Genomic DNA, 18,941 nt, shown 5'->3' with positions numbered 1-18,941 from the left:
ACTAGTCGTTAGCTTGGTCTGTCTGTTGTTTCTTGCTGGGCAGTTAGTGTACAGTGGGTTTATCAGAGCTTTTTCACTGAAAACAGCTGCCGGCTGCTTCTGCTTCTAGTGATCAAAAAAAGTAAAAAAAAAAAAAAAAGAGCTGAAAGATACAAAGATGCTCCGTAGAGCTGAGGAAGCAACAGAGTTGGTGATAATTCTCTCTGGGTACATCAGTACGTGTGACCACCTTCAGTTACTTAAAGTCATTTGATCCACTGTTAATAAAACAATATTGATTAGTGCAGCTTTAAATAACAACAGTCACATAATGTTAAAGTGCTTCAACTAAAAGAATATCAATTACATTACAGATTTTGTTTTGATGATCTGCAAAAAGGCATGGCTTAAAACAGAGTTGCTATTACAACAGAGTTCCACGACTATAACTTGTAAACTTGATGATTGCGGCTGTGATGATGTGTCAATTAGTGGACTAATCGGTCGTTTTGGTCTTCGTTGACTATGATTTCTTTAGTCTATTAGTCATTTATTTATGATTTTTTTTACTGAATTGCTTATTTCCAAGAAATGTATGAGTACATCTCTGATAAACACAAGATTTAAAGTGGTCCTTTTGTGTGATTGTTTTTGGAGAAACTCCAACATAACTTTACAAATTGTATGAGTGTTAGTCAACTAAGAATGTCTTTGATGAGTACAGCCCTAGCGATGATTGATGAATAAGCAGATATATGAAGAATGTTTTTTTTCTCTCTCTTTGAGACTACACTAGACCGCACAAGTACAACCCATTTTTTTATGATGAGAACATAGCAAATTGTGTTACAGATTTAAAGTGCTTTGGACGTTTATATTTTTTTGATTTGTCAGCCTCTCAGCTGTGGTAGTTTATTTTCCCTGTGTTCACTCTCAGTTTCTTTTTTTGGTCTTTCTTCCCGCCAAATCATCATTACAACATCACCGACCTACAGCATGTGAACAGCTAACCCTCATAGACATACAATAAGACAGTATTAAATCAACATTAAAAATGCAGGTTTCCTTGTTTACAGGGGATTTTTCATGAAACAACAAGCCGGAATATGCGTGGTTCGAGACACTGCTAGGCCTCTTTTAGTTAAAAAAAAAGTGCTGAAACATGTTGATTTGCATTAGAAGCACAAACACTAACATACACACACACACACACACAGTAGCTGTATTCCAGATGTGAGTAGTGTGTGTTCTGTGCCGCCCCTCATCTAGTTGTTGATCTCCTGTGGAGTCTGAGAGGCCTGGTAATAACAGACAAACAGGAAGAGGACCATCATAAATGTAGAGATCAAACACACACACACACGCACGCACACACACTTGGCTGTAACTCCAGTCCCATGTTTCCCTCGCCAGCAGTGAGCTCATTAAAATGTGCAAGGCGACCCCTCTCGTCTTCATCCTCTCTCATCTCTCCTCCATCTCTTCCTCTCTCATTTCTTTCCCGATATTCCTTTCCCTCCGATACAAAATATCACACGCTCTCTCTCTCTCTTCATCAGTCATGTGACTGTTTGCTTCACTCTCTCCTCACGTCAGTTTCAAGTTACACTTATCGATTAGGGATTAGATCACACTGTCAACACGCAGTTCAAAATACCGCTTCAGTCGGACAACTGATCGGCATGCATGGTGTAAACTTGTGTGTGTTTGTGTGTGCGTGCGTGTGTGTGTGTGTGTGTGTGTTTGGGGGAGGGTGGCTCTGCTTTAATGAATGGTTGCCGGGTAGAACAGGAGGCGTGAGGGAGGAATTTGTTAATTATGAATGGAGCACTTCTCTCTGGATGTGAACAACACACAGTGCAAGTGCGTGTATGTGTATGTGTGTGTGGCTTGGCATTTGCGAGTGTATGGGTATGTGGTAACATGTGTGAGTATCATGTGATTGTTTTGATCAGGGGGTTGCTGGTGAGAATCTACAGACTGGCTGGTGAGGAAATGAAACAAGTAATATTAATTACCATTAAGGTGCTCAGGAGCAAGGCATTCTGGGTTTATTGAGTTTTAATGACATCTAATGTAGAAGATAATGCTTTTTTTTTTTTATCTAAACACACCTGTAATTAAAGGGTGCTTCATATAAGTTATTTTTTTTAATGTGAAATAAAAAGCAGTTCTATTATTGTATGACATAAACATAAATCCAAAAGAACAACAGTGTTCAGTGCAGGAATTACCTTTTACAGTATGCAGCAAAGCAGACTTCATGTTCTGTCTTGGACGTAAAATGAAAGTTTAACCTTTATATAACCTGTAAACTGATCTTTCCCAACCATAGTTTATTACCTATAACCATGATCGTTCCCTAACCTTGGCCACATGATTGCAAAGTGCAGTTATTCTACAAAAAAAGGGAGAATTTAAAATCATTTTAAATGGTATATGCCTTCCACGATTTTAGTTTTACATTCCCTGTTCATGCCACCAGATGGTTGAGGTCGACTGACACTCCACTACATCCCTGGTTACACCTTTAGAACTAAGCTAAATGCTATTGCTAAGATGCTCACATTGACAGTGCCAGCATGCCGTGTTTAACAGGAGACATTTGCCATGTTCCCCATCTTAGCTTATCATATTAACATGTTAAACAAGTAAAGCCGAGGATGATGGATTGGTAATGCCATTATTGTGTACTAGGCTTATAGTAAGTAGGCCTATTTGGTCATGAACAACCATATGGTCTGCTAATGGCATTAGATGAAGTCACCAAAGTTCTTATATTTAATCCTGTGTGGACTTTAAATGTCTGCACTGAACTTTATGACAATGCATTTTAGAGTAATCAGGATAGTTTGCTCCTAACCAAAATTGTTAACCTTATAGTGGCGCATCGAGTGACAAGGGATGTCCATCGAATAGTTCAGTCTATGCCTAAGTGGTGGACCGTCTGACCAACCATCTGACATTACCAATCACTAGCATGTTACTAGCGTGGCTACAAATCGTCTGTGTGCGTGTCTTATATGGTGAAAAAAAGAAAATCATAACTCAATAACTTTGTTTGCAATTTGAATATTGTCACACAACTAAAGTGTATAAAGAAAGTTTGTTTGTTTAGTTCCTTTCCTCAACAATGTGGTCACTTTACATGTATGGTGTTGCTGAAAAAATTGCATCATATTAATTCTGAAATTGTTGACTGAATCAACCCCCCCTTTTTTCCCAAACACTGAATTTTTCAGTTTGGGATGAAAATATTAATCTGGTGCATCATAACATTTTGGAATAACAACCTTCCTCCCTCTGCACTCCCTGCATTTCACTGTGTAAGCCTGTCTAAGCCCTTATGATAAACAGTGTCTCTCGAGGAAATCCCATTTGGCTGCTGTTTAATCTGAATTTTCCAGTGTGTACATTTCCGTGGCAGCAGTGATTATGGTATTCTCGAGGCACCGTATACTATATAAGCCATACCTCTGCTGGAAAGGCTTTAGCATGAGAGTGAAGCTCTAATCACATTCTTTCTTGTCGGCTCTCCACCTGTACAGCGGCGATGGCGGCGGCAGCTCTGAGCACCTTGTTTGGAAGTTAGCGGTGTCTGCCATCAGTTAAACTGACTTTAACTCCGGGGTCAGCTTTTTCCACATGGACCTACTCTGCCTTAAAATAGACTGCTGTTTACAGTTGCAGGTTAGCCGCTCACCAAACTGGGTCCCTGAGCGGTTGGCTCTCACACAAACACACACTCACGAGACACTGCTTTATTTGGACGAAGCAGGGAGTGTGTAGTATCTACGAGAGGCAGATCGGGGTCTTGTGTAAATACTGGCTGAATGTAAAAGGATACAAAAAAGCTTGGTAGTTGCTCATCTCTTTGAAGAATACAATGCTTTTACCAGCATTTACTTTACACAGCACACTAATAGCTGTAATGTAAATATTGATCACAGCTTCGCGTGGTTTCCTTGGAGCAAAAAAAGGGCCTTCGGTGGTGAATGTGCAATGAGACTCTTTTGGTAGCATCTGTATGTCTTTGTGTTTCATCATATGAACCTGGCTGTTTTGTGTTTCCAGGGGCAACCAGAGATATCGGTTCGGCTCTGACCAGGATGTGCATGAGGCATCGCAGCATTGAGGCCAAACTTCGCCAGTTCACCAAGTAAGATACAAGTCTTTCCTTCTTTTCCTTCTCACTGTTTCGGTACTTCTTGACCTCCTTCCTTTGCTTCCTTTCCTTCCTTTGTTGACCTTACTGTGTAGCCCCTTCAGGGATTTTCAGAAGTCAAACCTCATATGTGTTTTCATCTAAAGCTGACCTCGTTTTTAGTGTTACGCTGGGACTTGTTGAGGTTTTTTTGTCCGCTGTATGGATTCCATTAGGAACATTGCTCCGTCTGTACATATTGAAATGACTGTAAATGAATACAACCGTTGGCACACAGCACAGACCACTATGGAAACCTCACCGAGAGTCTGTTTCAACCGCTGTTTGCCTTTTCCTTCGTTCCCCATAGTCTCTAATGACTTTTCCATGGCACAAGCTATTACACTGATGGTGATGATAATGATGATGGTGATCTATGACCATGGTTAACGATGGGGGTCCCTTTGAAGACTGAGTCGATCCAAAAGCTATTGTGTGTCTGTGTGTATGTGTTCCAATAATCCTACATTTACTGTAAGTGTGCACATTTGTGTCACATATGTATGCATGTGTAGATAGAGGGGGGGGGGCAGTGTTCCCGATACTAAAATCACAAAGTGGAACGACACATGGAGGAAAATATATGTACGGGTCTCATTACAGACACTTCTCATTTTCAGTGGGTCTTGGTGGTCGGAATATGGGGGTCTAAGTCAGTCGTTTGTCAAGACATCACACAATGAAAATATTTGTCCGAGGATTGATTTTGATTGAAACAAAGCAGCAGTTCTTGGCGTCATGTCTGAGTTGTCTCTAAATTTATGGACCTTCCTCTTCAATCTCTCCCACAGTGCTTTGATGGAGAGTCTGGTCACTCCTCTCCAGGACAAGATTGAGGACTGGAAGAAGACAGCCACCCAGCTGGATAAGGATCATGCCAAAGGTACACACACACACACACACACACATCGCAGCATATGATGCTAATACATGAAACCACTGCATTACTAAGTTCTTGCCCCACATCATGCCTACTGAAGTAGCTTTAAAAAAGGTGCCTACTGCTTTGTGAGGTGCTGCTCTGTGGCTTATTGACCACTGTGATGGTTGGATCAAAGAAAAGTGTAATCACACCGTAGATCCCTTAACTGTCAATTATCCAGAACAACCACTTAACTAAATTCTAAAGAAGTATTCGTATCATGTCCTATTCGCAGGTTTTCGAACCAAAAAAGCATTGCGCCTTTGTTTTGTACAAGTACCAGTGAGACAATTAAATATGATCCAAGAAGTCCAGCTTGATTAATATGTTCATGAGTGTGAAGGCATATCAGCCCCCAAAACCACGCACAGCTGTTTCTAATACTATGAGAGAGGATTTACGATTGTCGATCGTGTCAACTATCGCAAAGTAAACTGCAGATTTTCACCTTTACAAAGTAATCAAATTTACGCTTGCAAATATTTGATATGCCAACGCAGGTTAATCCCTGATGACGTTGCAAAATCTGAGCCAGGGTTTTGGGTGGAGCCCTTTGTGTCAGGTTCTTCGATACCAACCTAGTGGCTGAAATTAATAAAAAAGCTTTTTTTTTAATGCAGTCTGATTACTGCCTGAGGGTGCTTTCACCCCTGAGGTTGGTCCAGACAAAGTATTTTTTACAGTGGTTTTAATCCATTTGTATGTTCACACTGACTTTTAAAAAAACTAGGAGAGCGCCAGGGCTGTTTCCATAAGTGAAAAATAATGCGTGAATTCGCCTTGTGATTTGGATCCGCTCCAAAATGTAATGGGTTTGTCCTTGGCCCTTGCTATACCCTCCAACTAAGTTTCATGAAAATAGAGCCAGTAGTTCTTCCGTAATCCTGCTGACAAACAGACAAACAAACAAACCAAACCAAATAACCTCGTTGGCGAAAGTAACAAACCAAGAGCTGTAGGTGTGAGGTCATGTGGACTGACTGTAACTCATTCATTGGACAGTTTTGGGACTGTCATCCTGAACCATCATCATGAAATTAAATTCCGCTGACTGACTGCATGTCATGCTGCACTTTTTTTATACTAATGTGTTTATTTATGTTCTGTGTTACAAAAGGCTCACAAATAAATAACTGATTATGAGCATATTAGTGAAGTTTGTAACTGGACCTCATATTTCATAGTGACAGAGGGTGACATTGTAGCTTCTGCATTATTATTACAGGGGAAAAGTTACTGTGTTTTATGCTTGATCAGGGAAAATCCACTGATTTGCTGTGCTAATGTATACACTATACATAACCAACCGTTACAGATTGAATTCACTGCTTTATGACAGTTTCTCACGCTTTTCTATAAATCTTACTGGTTTCAGATCTACTATACTGATAGCCTGGACTGGCTGACTCAAATATATTGTTCAATACTGACTGTATTCATTAAGGATTAGTGTTTTCTTCCAATCCAATGTCAAGTCTTTATCAGTGAACTCTTGGTTTCATAGCTTCTGGAAGCATTTCTATCCAAGTTAATATTGGAAATGCAACATAATATGAGTTCACACAGAGAGGGATTTACATTCCTGTTACTAAAGCATCTCTGTTCATCCCGTTTCAAGAGTACAAGAGGTCACGCCACGAGATCAAGAAGAAGTCATCTGACACCATGAAACTGCAGAAGAAGGCTCGTAAAGGTAACGGTCAGCCGTCGAGCTCAGGCTCCTCTCACGTTTGACAGAACAAGACAGAAAAGTCAGATTGTAGAGGTCAAATAGTGTTTTTGCAAGGACACAAAGACAACATCAGTTCTACTGATATCAATGGTGTTTCTGTGTAGCTCGTGTTCTGCAGCTGTGGATAATTTGGATATTCGGTTAATATTTACCTCTGTTATCTCTATGATATCCTAGTAGTGCTAGTGAATAGTAAATCATCACCAACAACAATACTCCCTGGGCCAAAACGGGATCAAATGTTGATTTATGGTTTGTATCCAATTTGGATGCTTGATCATTAAAGACTCAAATACAGTGGTTGCATTCTGTGCCAACATGCACATAGAGAAAATTGAGTCATTCACCGAGGTCAAGAACCATCGACTTTGTACAGTCTAGGTCAAAAGAATTGCAGGTTTATATCGTCATCTTGTGGTGATCGACAGTATTGCAGGTCTTTTTCTCATTTGTCCTCAAACACTTCACTCAGTGATGCAGCAACCAATAATTAGTGCCTTCTTTCTGGAGCAGCTTCCGTTCAGTTGCCAGGCAGATGAATACATAAATACAAGATGTCTGTAAAGTAAATTTCAAAGTGACATCCTTTTTCATGTATATTCTGTATTTTGTTAAAGACAACTGTATGACTGTAACTCTGAGTACATGTTATGTACTTAGAATTGTCATTAATGAAATGTGATACATGCATTAAATTAAATAATTAAAGTAAACAACATTATTTACAATAGAAAAACATTAAAGAGGACCTATTATGCTTATTTTCAGCTGCGTACTTGTAAATGGGTTTCTATTAGATGATGTTAACATGATTTAATGTCCAATGTCTGCACCAGTTCCTCTCTAACTAGCTTTGTTTGAGGGGGGTGCTAAACTAGCCGTTATGCAAATGTGTTACTTGGTGACATCACCACGTTACAGAGGTAAAGGCATGACTTTGAGCAAGGTGTTTTAGGCAGTTCAGGAGCAGAGTAACTCCCTTTGGGGTGGACCTTGGGCTTTGTAACTTTGCAAACCTTTTACATGCACACAAAACAACACACTTACGGAAAGGGGAAAAGCATGATAGGTCCCCTTTAAATAATTCAACATGGGGTAAAACAGTGTAGTGTCCCTTGCCGTTATGTTTGCTAGCGTCTGGTTAACGCTGTCAATGCTGATGCTTGGCGGTATTATTATTTCTGGGTTTTGGTTGCAGCCGTGTTATTTTGCGCTAACCTGTGGCACTGTGATGGCTTCCTTGTACTAACCTTAACAATGAGTTCTGCTATTTCTGCTCTCTCTCCCCTTCTTTCTCTCTCTCTGTCCCCCCTTTTTCCTTCCTTATTTTGCTTCCTTTTTGCGGTCTCCCCTCCTCACTGCTGCTATTTGTCCCCCTGTAATAGAGATCCAGGGTAAGTATCAGCCTATCGCTCGCTACAGCTCTGCCGCGTCACCTCCTTTTTTTTTACTCCCATTCGCAACCTTCTCCTGCAGATTAGCATACAGTACAAGCATGTGTGTACAGTACAAGCTGAACTCAGTTTATCCTTCATATTACTTAGTGGTTATTACTATATTTGTGAGGCAAGGGTCCCCAGTGATCATGGAAAAGTTTATTAGGGAATTGTTTTATACTGGATTGGATTAACCCATCAGGGGGGCCCAAAGAAATTAGTTTGTGGTAACTTGATTAAGCATACATTTATATGGTGAAATGCACCACATAAGCACAATGTAAACCATAATAACAAAAGCCTTGAATCTAGATTTTTATCTCAGCTCCCCTATACAACATGGGGCCTCAAAATCAGGTAACATTGCAAATATAAGCTGATATAGTTTAACCCTTAAACACATATCTTGGTCTTCAGAGGACCATAGCAAACCCTGTCTGATTCTTCATTTTATTCAGTTAAACCATTGAATCCCATCATGATTGCTTAAAAATCATTGTTTTTCTATCGTTTTTCTCTAAAAAAGTTGGGTTTTAGAAACACAATATGGAGGAGGGTCTTTTTGCCGAGGTATGCAGGTAGCATTGTGTTTTCCTGTTTGGCCTCATTTTGTATCACTCGTTATTATGTTACTACAGGTTCACTGCAGAACAGCACTTTCTTTGATACTGGAGGGTTTCGATGACAGTCACTCAGAAAATAAAGACGTGCCTGTTGCAACTGATGATGAGGATTATATGTTTATGCCAAGTGAACAGTCAGATATTTCAGAAGTAGAATTCGAGCATGAGTATGACAATTGTAGCTCGGTTGTAAAATTGTGGACAGATATGTGCACTGCACACAACCATGTTGTAATGACCATATTACGGTGATTGTGACTTGTGATTACTCTGCTGGCATTTCGTAGCATTTTTTGGAATCTATAAATGAAAAAAATAATAATGAAGATCAAACATTAATATTATGTTCTGAAAAATTTAGAAGTAATGCTATTTAAATTTGGTGCTCAATCTGTGTTACCTAAGGAATGGGTCTCTAAAGACCGAGGTATGTAGGAATGTTTCAGGAATTATTTTAATTTTGTCATTTAAGGGGATGAATTCTGCTTCTGTGCACATTCAATGTGATCAAATTTATTTGCCATTAATTGTATTACCACAAACTAATTAACTAATGTTGAACCGGGAGCTTTGGGGCTCCATTTAATGAACCAAAATGTTTAATTGTTTTGTCTCATTATCACTGACAGGAGGTCATAGATATCAAAATTATTTCATCTTTTTTCTCCGTAGAAAAATATGTGAAACCAGCTACCATGACTGTTTTAGAAAACTAGTTACAACACTGCAGTTCTTGAAAAAGCTTCACTTAAGGTTTTATTTCCTGGTGACAGATTAGAGTTCAGCTCCTGTAGTTGTTTGAGAAGTTGGAGTCGTGCAGTTTCACCCCCGACAATGCATGATGTAATTCGACTTCTTCTTCCTTGACTCCTGGATGACTTGTATAGCTGCTACTATTAGCTTTGTAGTCACACCGCAGGCTCTCATTCTGCTCTCATGCTACCCCTCCTCCCTTGTCCTCTCCTTCATTCTATCTCCGTTACTGCAGACAACTCCGCTGACTTTTTTGCATGCTGTAACACTACAACGAGTTATTTCATGTCTTGCTTTCTTTTCATTGCATTTCATGGTTTATTTTCTGTTAACAGTAGACAGTAAGCACCTATGTCTTACCTTTAGTCATCAAGTGATTGCTGTACAATTACAGCACGTAAAGCCAAGTTTTAAGGTAACTCATTATTTGTGTTTTGGCTCTATACTCAGTTTTTTAATGAAGCAGTCTGACCACTTTATTATTTAAAGCTGCTATGACGAATATAAAAATATAGCTCAGATGACTGTGTAATGTGAAATGGGTTGCTCATAGAGAGCCCACTGATAATTATCACCTGACTCTGTAGTTCCCCCCCGCCCTACGGAGCTTTTTTCGTGTCTTTTATGTTTTGGTTTAACGACTTGCAACTTTACTGTTTTGGTTCACTCTCGCAGCTCTCATGAGGCGTGTGCCGCTCTAAAAACCCACTGTACACTACCTGCACCGCCAAACAAACAGACAGACAATGTTAGCAGCTACCTGGTGAACATAGTGGAGCATTCACAGCTAAAGAGTCAGCTATTTCCCTCAGGAGTTGGTGGAGACCAAAAACAAAGCAAAAAGAGAGTGAATATTGGATTTACATTTTGTTAGGTGGACGCAAACATGACTGCAGTACCATATGTCCACCAGGTCCAGTAAAATTGACAAGAGACAAGCCAGGGACAAGGAAGACAAGAGGAGTGAGGAACACTGGGAAACACAAGGCCGTGGCCGTGACAGATGTTTTTTTATGTCCCTTCATACATATTATACAGAACATTGTGTCATTAGGCTGGCTGCTGTCTGTCTAAGATGATAACATATAATATAATATGACACACCATGATGCACTTGCAGTACGGTTTCCACATAAAAATAAAAACAATAACTGAGCCAAAACATCAAACAAGGTGTTGCTGCTTACTTGGTCTTACTCAGTCTGAGTTTCATCATGTATGTTAGTGGTGGAGAGATATCCCATCAAGCCCACATCTTGTTAATGTTTTGTTTTCTACTGCTGTACCCACACACACATTTTCTCCCTTACACTTTCACACTATCTGCACCTCCATCTTTCTTTCCACCTCCTCTGGTGAAAACCACTCTTCTTTCCTTCATACTTGTCCACCATCATCTTCTCCCTGACCTTCCCTGACCCCTCTCTCTCCTCTATCTCATATTTGTTTTCTCTCACCTCCACCACTCCACCCTCCCCACCCCAGGGCGAGTGGACCTGCAGCCTCAGCTGGACAGCGCCATGCAGGATGTGACTGACATGTGTCTGCTGATGGAGGAGACGGAGAAGCAGGCGGTGCGCCGGGCCCTCGTGGAGGAGAGGGGTCGCTTCTGCACCTTCATCGGCTTCCTTCAGCCCGTCGTGGTGAGGAGACGGATGAGGAGGGGTGGTGGCTGAGTGGCGGGAAGGGAGGAGGGAACGATGGGTAGACGGGTACATGGGGGGGAGGGCAAGCACTTTCTGACCTGCGGCACAGTATGAGCATAGTCTTCTTCTGTTGCTGAGCAGCTACACTGATAAAGATCCGGGTTCAGTGCCTTGCTCAACGTGACTCAAAGGATGTTGTTTGTGTGATCCCTAAATACAAAAAAGGACACTATCACTGCACTTGATTTCCACTAGGAGGCAACATACTGCAATGTAACTGACTAATACTACTATTAGAGCTGACACATTACAGTACAATGTACTGTAAATCCAGTGGTGGAAGAAGTACTGAGATGTTTTACTTAAGTAAAAGTAGCAATATAGCAATGTAAATATTCTACATTAAAACAAAAGTCCTAAAACAAAAGCAGCATTTTAAATTTGTCTTGACAATTTAACTATACTTTTGGGTAGTCAAATCTATTACAATGCTATTGTATATGTTTTAAATTGAAAATTGAAAATTAGAGTAGTTAGGAAAAATATATTAGCAGTTAGCTGTGAAATGAATGTAAAAGAGTGAAAAGTACAATATTTCCCTCTAATTTGTAATGGAGTTTAAGTACAAAGAAGCATACAATTGAAATACTCAAGTAAAGTACCTCAAAATTGTACTTTGTACAGTCCTGAGTAAATGTACTTAGTTACTTTTCACCGCTGAAATGACCTCGCACCATGTTTGCCTTGGAGTTTATCAAACAAAACAAAAGTAGAAAGTAGAACCCCAACACTAATGTTATGTTATTTATTATAATTAATTAACCATGAGGAATGACAGAAGATTGTATATAGGGCTGAGCAATATGGCTGAAATTAATATCACAATATCTATGACAATGTTTATTTTATATCAGCGTATATCATGATATATTCAATACAATGAATATGGTCCAGTTATTATGCATAACTCATGTGTAAAAGACAAATAAACTCAAGTCCTATTGTTTTCTATTCAAATGTACACAACAACACCAGTATCCGTTTTTCTGATGTTGCAAAATAATTCTAATTTAATTTTGAGATGTTAAGATTCCCTCTCTTGATTGACACATCCCCCCTACTGTGCCTAGACATCTTGTTTGGTGACAGCATGTCATCCTGTTCCGTCGTAGCTGTCACAGTGAACCAGGAGAAACACATTGTTGATGTATAAATATATCTACAAGTGACAGTCTAAATATTATTAAATTATACTAAAAGACATTTGGTAAGGAATCTGGTAAAATAATACACTCCTGATTATAATACAGCTCTCCATATAGTCTAACATTTGCAACAGGAGTTGTAACCTGACATGTAATCACACTTGTTGTAATCTATAAACAGAGAATCTGTTGGCAACGGGACAAGATTTTGGTATCTGAAGCGATCTGGTTTCCGTTAGTGGTCCGAGTAGTATTGACCAATCACGTTTGAGCAGGCTTTGGCTGAATTCAGGTAAACAGCAAAAGAGGCAGAACACATTGACCAAAATGCATCCGGGAACCCATCGGCTATCGTCTGACAATGATTTACCATTTCATTGGTTTAAAATTAGCTTGTAACTGGCTACATGTGAAACAACCCGGTCGTACACATCGTCTCACAACTCCAACTCCAGTCTCGCATCTGAAGTTGCTAATCGGACTGTCAACAACAAGCAGTGTACGGAAAATTAAGTCTTGGCCCGGGATATCCGCTGGCTATACTGGAACCCCAGAAATATAGCCCCTTGCCCTCAGAGTCTTATTCATCGATACCCAATGGGCTCATTCGATTGCCTGACATGCCAACGCACAAATCTGATGTGTTTTTGACTTTGATTGGAGGAGGTCAGCAGGAAATTAGTCCTTGTTTCTCTCTTGTTTTTTTTAGAACGGAGAGATCGCCATGCTGGGAGAGATCACCCACCTCCAGGCCATCATCGATGACCTCACTGTGCTGACAACCGATCCTCACAAACTGCCCCCAGCTAGTGAACAGGTGAAACACACACACATACCACAACATGCAGAACACAAAAAAAAACACAGAAAGAAAGAATCTAATAAGATATAAACTCACTCTTGTTGTCTCTATCTCACTCAGGTGATTAAGGATCTGAAGGGGTCCGACTACAGCTGGTCCTATCAGACCCCTCCCTCATCCCCAAGCAGCTCTGGCTCCCGCAAGAGCAGCATGTGCAGGTACACACACACACACACACACACACACACACGTACACACATGTGCACTCAGACACGACCAATACCTTCTGCTCGCTCTGCAGTGTGCTTTGCAGTGATTTTAAGAAAGAGGAGCTGATGTTCATGTTTCACTGTGACTGTCGGTCCTCCTGTCTGTGTGTCAGTCCATCATTGCTGCTTGTCCAGTCATCTTCAATTTAGTGGGATCTGAACCACGGCCTTCAGACAGAGAAACATTATGTAGATGGATTTTCTTTATGCTTAAGCAGCTGAACAAAGGATGGCTCAAGATATTTAATTTTGGCATAAATAGTAAATATCATCAGCATATGCGCAATTTCTGTGCACATGCTTACAGAATCTTTGAATAACAAAATTAATTCTACAAGAAGAATACTTTAAACTAAAAATGTATTTATGTAGTTCTTTGTCTGAAAAACATCACTTGCGTATGTGTGTGTGAACCAGCCTCTGTCAGTGTATGCATGTAGCAGCAGTCGCCCTCAAGGCATGCAAGATCACAGCCTTTTGCCTGCAGTGTTTAGTGTGTGTATGTGTGTGCCCTGGATCCTCATAAGCTTACACACTCTCTGTCTACCCCTCCACCCCCCTCCTCCCCCTCCTGCCTTTTCCCCTAACCATAACCATCATTCTCTGTACTTGTTTGTCTTCTATTTTCTGTGTCTTGTTTGTGTGCCCTTGTGTGATTTGCCCTCTTTCTCTTGGTTTCTTTGGCTACCGGGTATCCTTTCTTTTCCTGGGGTCTCTGCTTTGAACTGTGTGACTTAAATGCGTCATCGCATCGCGTGGTTGTCACTAACCTGATAACCCAACAACTTGCTGTGTGAACTGCTCCTGAACTTCACCCCATCACTTAATCCAATCCTCCATCGCAACCTCCAATCATCAATCCATCATCTTCACCAATAACCAAAATTTGGTTTGAACTTCCTCTTCCTAAATGGAACCATCACTTTGACACATCCCTCTAATCATGCTCTCTCCCCCAAAATACTGTCCTTACTCCACACTGGCAAACGTCACCTTCATCCTCCCCTCACACTCCTCATCACCCCTCCACCCCTGCTCCTCTGCACCTTTCCCTCCCACCCCCTCACCCACCTGCAGCAGCGTCAACAGCGCCCACAGTAGCGCCTCCCGTTCGTCGGGGGGAGGCGGAAGTGGTGGTATCGGTGGAGGCGGTGGAGGCTCCCTGCCCCACTCACCCACCTCATCCTCCTCCTCCTCCTCCTATCGCTACCGCAGCAGCCTGCCGCATCAGCCTCCGCCACCGGGGGGCATCGCTGCCCACCGCCTCAGCAGCGTCTCCTCCCACGATTCGGGCTTCGTGTCCCAGGATGCCAACATCTACTCCAAGCCCCCCTCGCCCATGCCCTCTGACATCACAAGCCAGGTACACCAACATACACACACATATTTATGTGCACAAAACCATAGTTAGTGTGGTATGATCTCACTTAACTGGCATTTTTAGCATGTTTTTGGAAAAATAAATATGGATATTTCGGCAAATCAGTAGACAAAGTTTTGTGTTTTTCTGTCTCCCTGCTGTAGAAGTCATCCAGCTCAGCATCGTCAGAGGCCTCAGAAACATGCCAGTCAGTCAGTGAATGCAGCTCCCCCACCACTGTAAGTACTCTTATTCATACTGTACAATATGGAGTCGTCAACAGTATTAAAACTGTCTGGGTATTGCTTGTTCTTCATTTCAAAATACATAAGGGAAATTAATTAACTCCATCAGCAACATAAGGAGATAACTGTGAAATTAAAGACTTCCAGAAATCCTACAATAATGGCATCAGTAAACTGTACACAGCATGCCTATATTCATCAGCCTAGCAGTTCTGTGATACTGATGCTGTAAAGCAAAGAGTATAGAAAGAAAATTAAACATTGGTGAGCCCAACTCTAAATGGGGTGCATTCCAAAACTCCTGTTTCATTCTTAACCCTTGGGGCCTCACTAGGAACATTTTAGTTTTTTTTAGTTTTTAATTTGTTGATCATGTTGGCTGTGATATGCATATGGCATACATTTTGGCAACAGTTCGAGTTTTTTTTTTTAATTTTGGAAGTTCAACCACAGCTCCTATAATACGTCTATAACAAACTGTGTAGCCAAAATACAGACACTCAGACCCTTAAAGACCAAAATGTCCCCATTGAGACCCATCAGGCTTTCAGTGGAGAGCCTTTTAAAAATGTAGTTTTTACTATTTTCCTCCAGATTGAGCCACGTTCTTGTATTTGCCCAGTGGGGCAAATACATGCTATTCTCCTCATGTCCACTAGGGACATTGCTGCTGTATTATGGAGCACTGCAGTGTTTGATGCATCAAAATCATTGTTGTTGCTAATCATTGACATATCCCAGATTGTGAAAAAAAATACAAATCCCCCTAGCATTTAGTATACAGATTGTTTTCATTTAAATGGTAAAAATTCTGAAAATAAATGAATATTTGGTAGTTATGATCGGAGTTATGGCAGTTTTTTGACATTGACATTTTTGTCCTCTAAGGATATCAGAGCAACTTTTTTAATGTGAGACACAAGGGTTAAGTTTTGCACATTTGTGATGAGACAGTTGGCTCTGTTGCAGCCCCACTTTGTGACCTAAAGGTTGATGCCAGTTTGGATTTTTATCCCTCCATCCCATCAATGTCCATAGAAAGTCTAACCCCTCTGATGTATTTGCCACTGTCAGAGAATACTGCCATCTGCTCTGCAGTAAGTTTGCTCATCAACCCAAATTGGTCTCTTAGTGGTTTCAGAAATCCATTAAAACAGCCTGCAGATAAAACCATATTCAACAACTTTCTTTTATTTGTATTTTTTTTTTACTAAAACATTTTCATATTTTTTTTCCAATACTGTTTTCTTGTGACAGTGATGAACAAAACCAAAACTTAATTTCTGGTAAAATGGGACTATTGTTAAATGATGATTGTGGTGGTATAAAGTCATTATAGAACCGAACTATAACACACATGCTGTTTAAAATGATGAGTTGTATTCAACAAGGTAGCAGGAGTTGTATTTTAAGAGTTTAATGGATTTTTGAAAACAGTGGGAGACTTTGACATCTGGGTAGTCAGACAAACCGACAACAGAACAGACAGTAGTAGCTCTCTGTGGGCTAAATGGGCTCTCCAACAGAGAATGCTTTTTGGTGGTACAAAACCAAGCAACATCAAATCAAACAACATCGACCTACGAGAGAACGATGAGTAAAAATGCACCTCAGACATCAGGTTTTTGTTGAATAAATGTATTTCCATGCTTTCTAGATAAACAACTTATTGCAGGAATTAGACTCAAAGCGCTATATTTTTTTTTTCAGGATAGTGCAAATTGCACAAAGGGAATATTTCAATTACCTACTTATGTTTTGTGTTTTGATGTATTTTGGTGGCTCGATGCAGTGGTAGAAGAGGCGCAAAGTGTCACTGGGAATTCACAATTTTGGATTTTACGATTTGCAGCCTTTTGCATCGTCCCCCGCTCACCAACTCAGATCAGGTCAACAGCAAAGTACGCATGGACCGCTTGTATTCTGTGCTGTTTTCACCACTTTAGCTGGTGCAGGCGCACTCACATAAACCTCTCCAAAATCACAGATTCCTTTTATTTATGCTTGAGAGCTTGTCTCTCTCCCATTCATTATACATCCTTTGACCAGTATGCACATCTGTCTGCAACATAAATACAATTCCAATGATGCTCGCGAGGCAAAGTAAATATTCATGTCGGATTTTAAGCAGCATCTGTCATCCACAACAGCTTGCATATATGACTGCCTTCCCTTTCAGTTGATTAACACCCTTTACAACCATCTGATGGCAGCAAGTGTGTGATACATCTCCAAATGGAGTGACATGCATTGTTGAGATGGATTGCGTGCACACCACATACCTTGATTAAATATTGCACAACCACTATGAGGCTGTTGGAAAACAATCACAGAAACTTCTGTTCTCTTATCAAAGAGAAATTTATGCTTTATTGGAAGAGTTTTCAAACAGTATTATAACAAAGAGAAACTACTTCAAGGATGAGGGCTAGACACTTAGTTTTGCACCTTTGGTTAACTTCCCCACCTCTGATAAAGAGCAACGCACAGCCGCTTCCCTCAGTTTTTCTGTAGGGACCATCCAAGACTCATAGTCTTAAGGCTAAGACACACCAAACCAACATCAGAGAACTAGCTGTGACGAAGGCTGACTGTTTCGTCGCCTCAGGTTGCCTGTGTCTTGGCCAAAAACTTGGCGCTCGAACACACCGCAAAAACTACAACCAACAGCCAACTAGCACATACGTGAACTCTCCAGACCAGCAAGTGGTGGTAGTCTGTATTCGTCATTCAAAAAGAGAAACCTGAAGAGCCGTTTTCATGATACATACGTGACTGATTCGCTTAAGCTGCCGATTCAATATGCTCAATTTGCCGAAAAGCCACAAACACTAGGGTGACAAGACGCTCACCAATGGCCCGACATTGGCCGATGGCCGACAGTCAGCTTGGTGTGTCAGGGCCTTTATACGAGCGCATTAGAAACAAGGTTATCATCAAGTTACAATTGTCTATATTCTGTGCTACAATGATGCACTGAAGTAGTAACTGTCAGATCAAATTCTTTTGATTTGAAATGCATGCAGCTTTAACACATCCCATTGTCTTTCTAACATAGACATAATATAAGTAGGTGTGAAATGTAGGCTTTCTAGGCATCACTGACTTAGTTCTTCTAGAAATTTTGATGCATGAATAGCAGCCGCTTAAGGCCTCATCTATTCTAAATCCGCTGCTAATCTATTCCTCCTCTTCTGTTTCACACTGAGGACTTGCTGTGTGAGTGTGTAATGTACAGTAGGTGTGTTTATACTGTACATGTGTTTGGCCCGGTGATCCTCCACCGCAGCTGGCTGCCTCTGTCTCTCTGGGTCTGTGTCTTTCTCTGATGACACGACTATGTCTCTCATCCCGCAGTTTGGCCCGTCCTTCGCTACCTTCCGCCCTGCTCTCTCTCACCCTGGCTCCACCAGGCCTCTCTCTGTCATTCTTCCTGTTCCTGCGTCCCCACCCTATAACTGCCCCCCCCGGATCCAGCTCCTCCTCTCCCACATCAAAGGTTCCTATCTGGAAGGTTTGTTCTCCATTCGCTTCCATTTCTTCAGTTGCACCTTTTTCTTCTGTTTCTGTTTAACACGTTTCAGTTCTGGGGTTTATTTTCATTTCATTTCCATCACCTGATTAACTCATTCATAACCACATTGCTTTGCTTCCTTAAATTGTTCGTCCCCACTCGCTGTGTGTGCATGTATTATTATTTTTTTTGGCCTCCCCTGTCTCACTCACTGGTTTAGCAATCTACCGACTGGAGATTGGCCAAAACTA

At 40.9% G+C, this 18,941-nt stretch overlaps 1 protein-coding gene across 1 annotated transcript in view; it reads left to right on the top strand.

The window, feature by feature from the left end:
* Nucleotides 1-18,941, top strand: part of mtss1lb (MTSS I-BAR domain containing 2b) — an 87,894-nt gene that overhangs the window by 52,959 nt on the left and 15,994 nt on the right. The window contains exons 4-12 of the mRNA XM_037793178.1: nt 4,054-4,138; nt 4,975-5,066; nt 6,724-6,798; nt 8,223-8,231; nt 11,135-11,292; nt 13,210-13,317; nt 13,423-13,520; nt 14,649-14,934; nt 15,096-15,170. Coding sequence (XP_037649106.1) covers nt 4,054-4,138; nt 4,975-5,066; nt 6,724-6,798; nt 8,223-8,231; nt 11,135-11,292; nt 13,210-13,317; nt 13,423-13,520; nt 14,649-14,934; nt 15,096-15,170 — 986 coding nt within the window. The remainder of the gene's footprint in view (nt 1-4,053; nt 4,139-4,974; nt 5,067-6,723; nt 6,799-8,222; nt 8,232-11,134; nt 11,293-13,209; nt 13,318-13,422; nt 13,521-14,648; nt 14,935-15,095; nt 15,171-18,941) is intronic.

Source organism: Sebastes umbrosus, chromosome 2 (genome assembly GCF_015220745.1).
Source record: "Sebastes umbrosus isolate fSebUmb1 chromosome 2, fSebUmb1.pri, whole genome shotgun sequence".
Taxonomy (NCBI): Eukaryota; Metazoa; Chordata; class Actinopteri; order Perciformes; family Sebastidae; genus Sebastes; species Sebastes umbrosus.
This window is presented reverse-complemented; position numbering and strand designations above follow the sequence as displayed.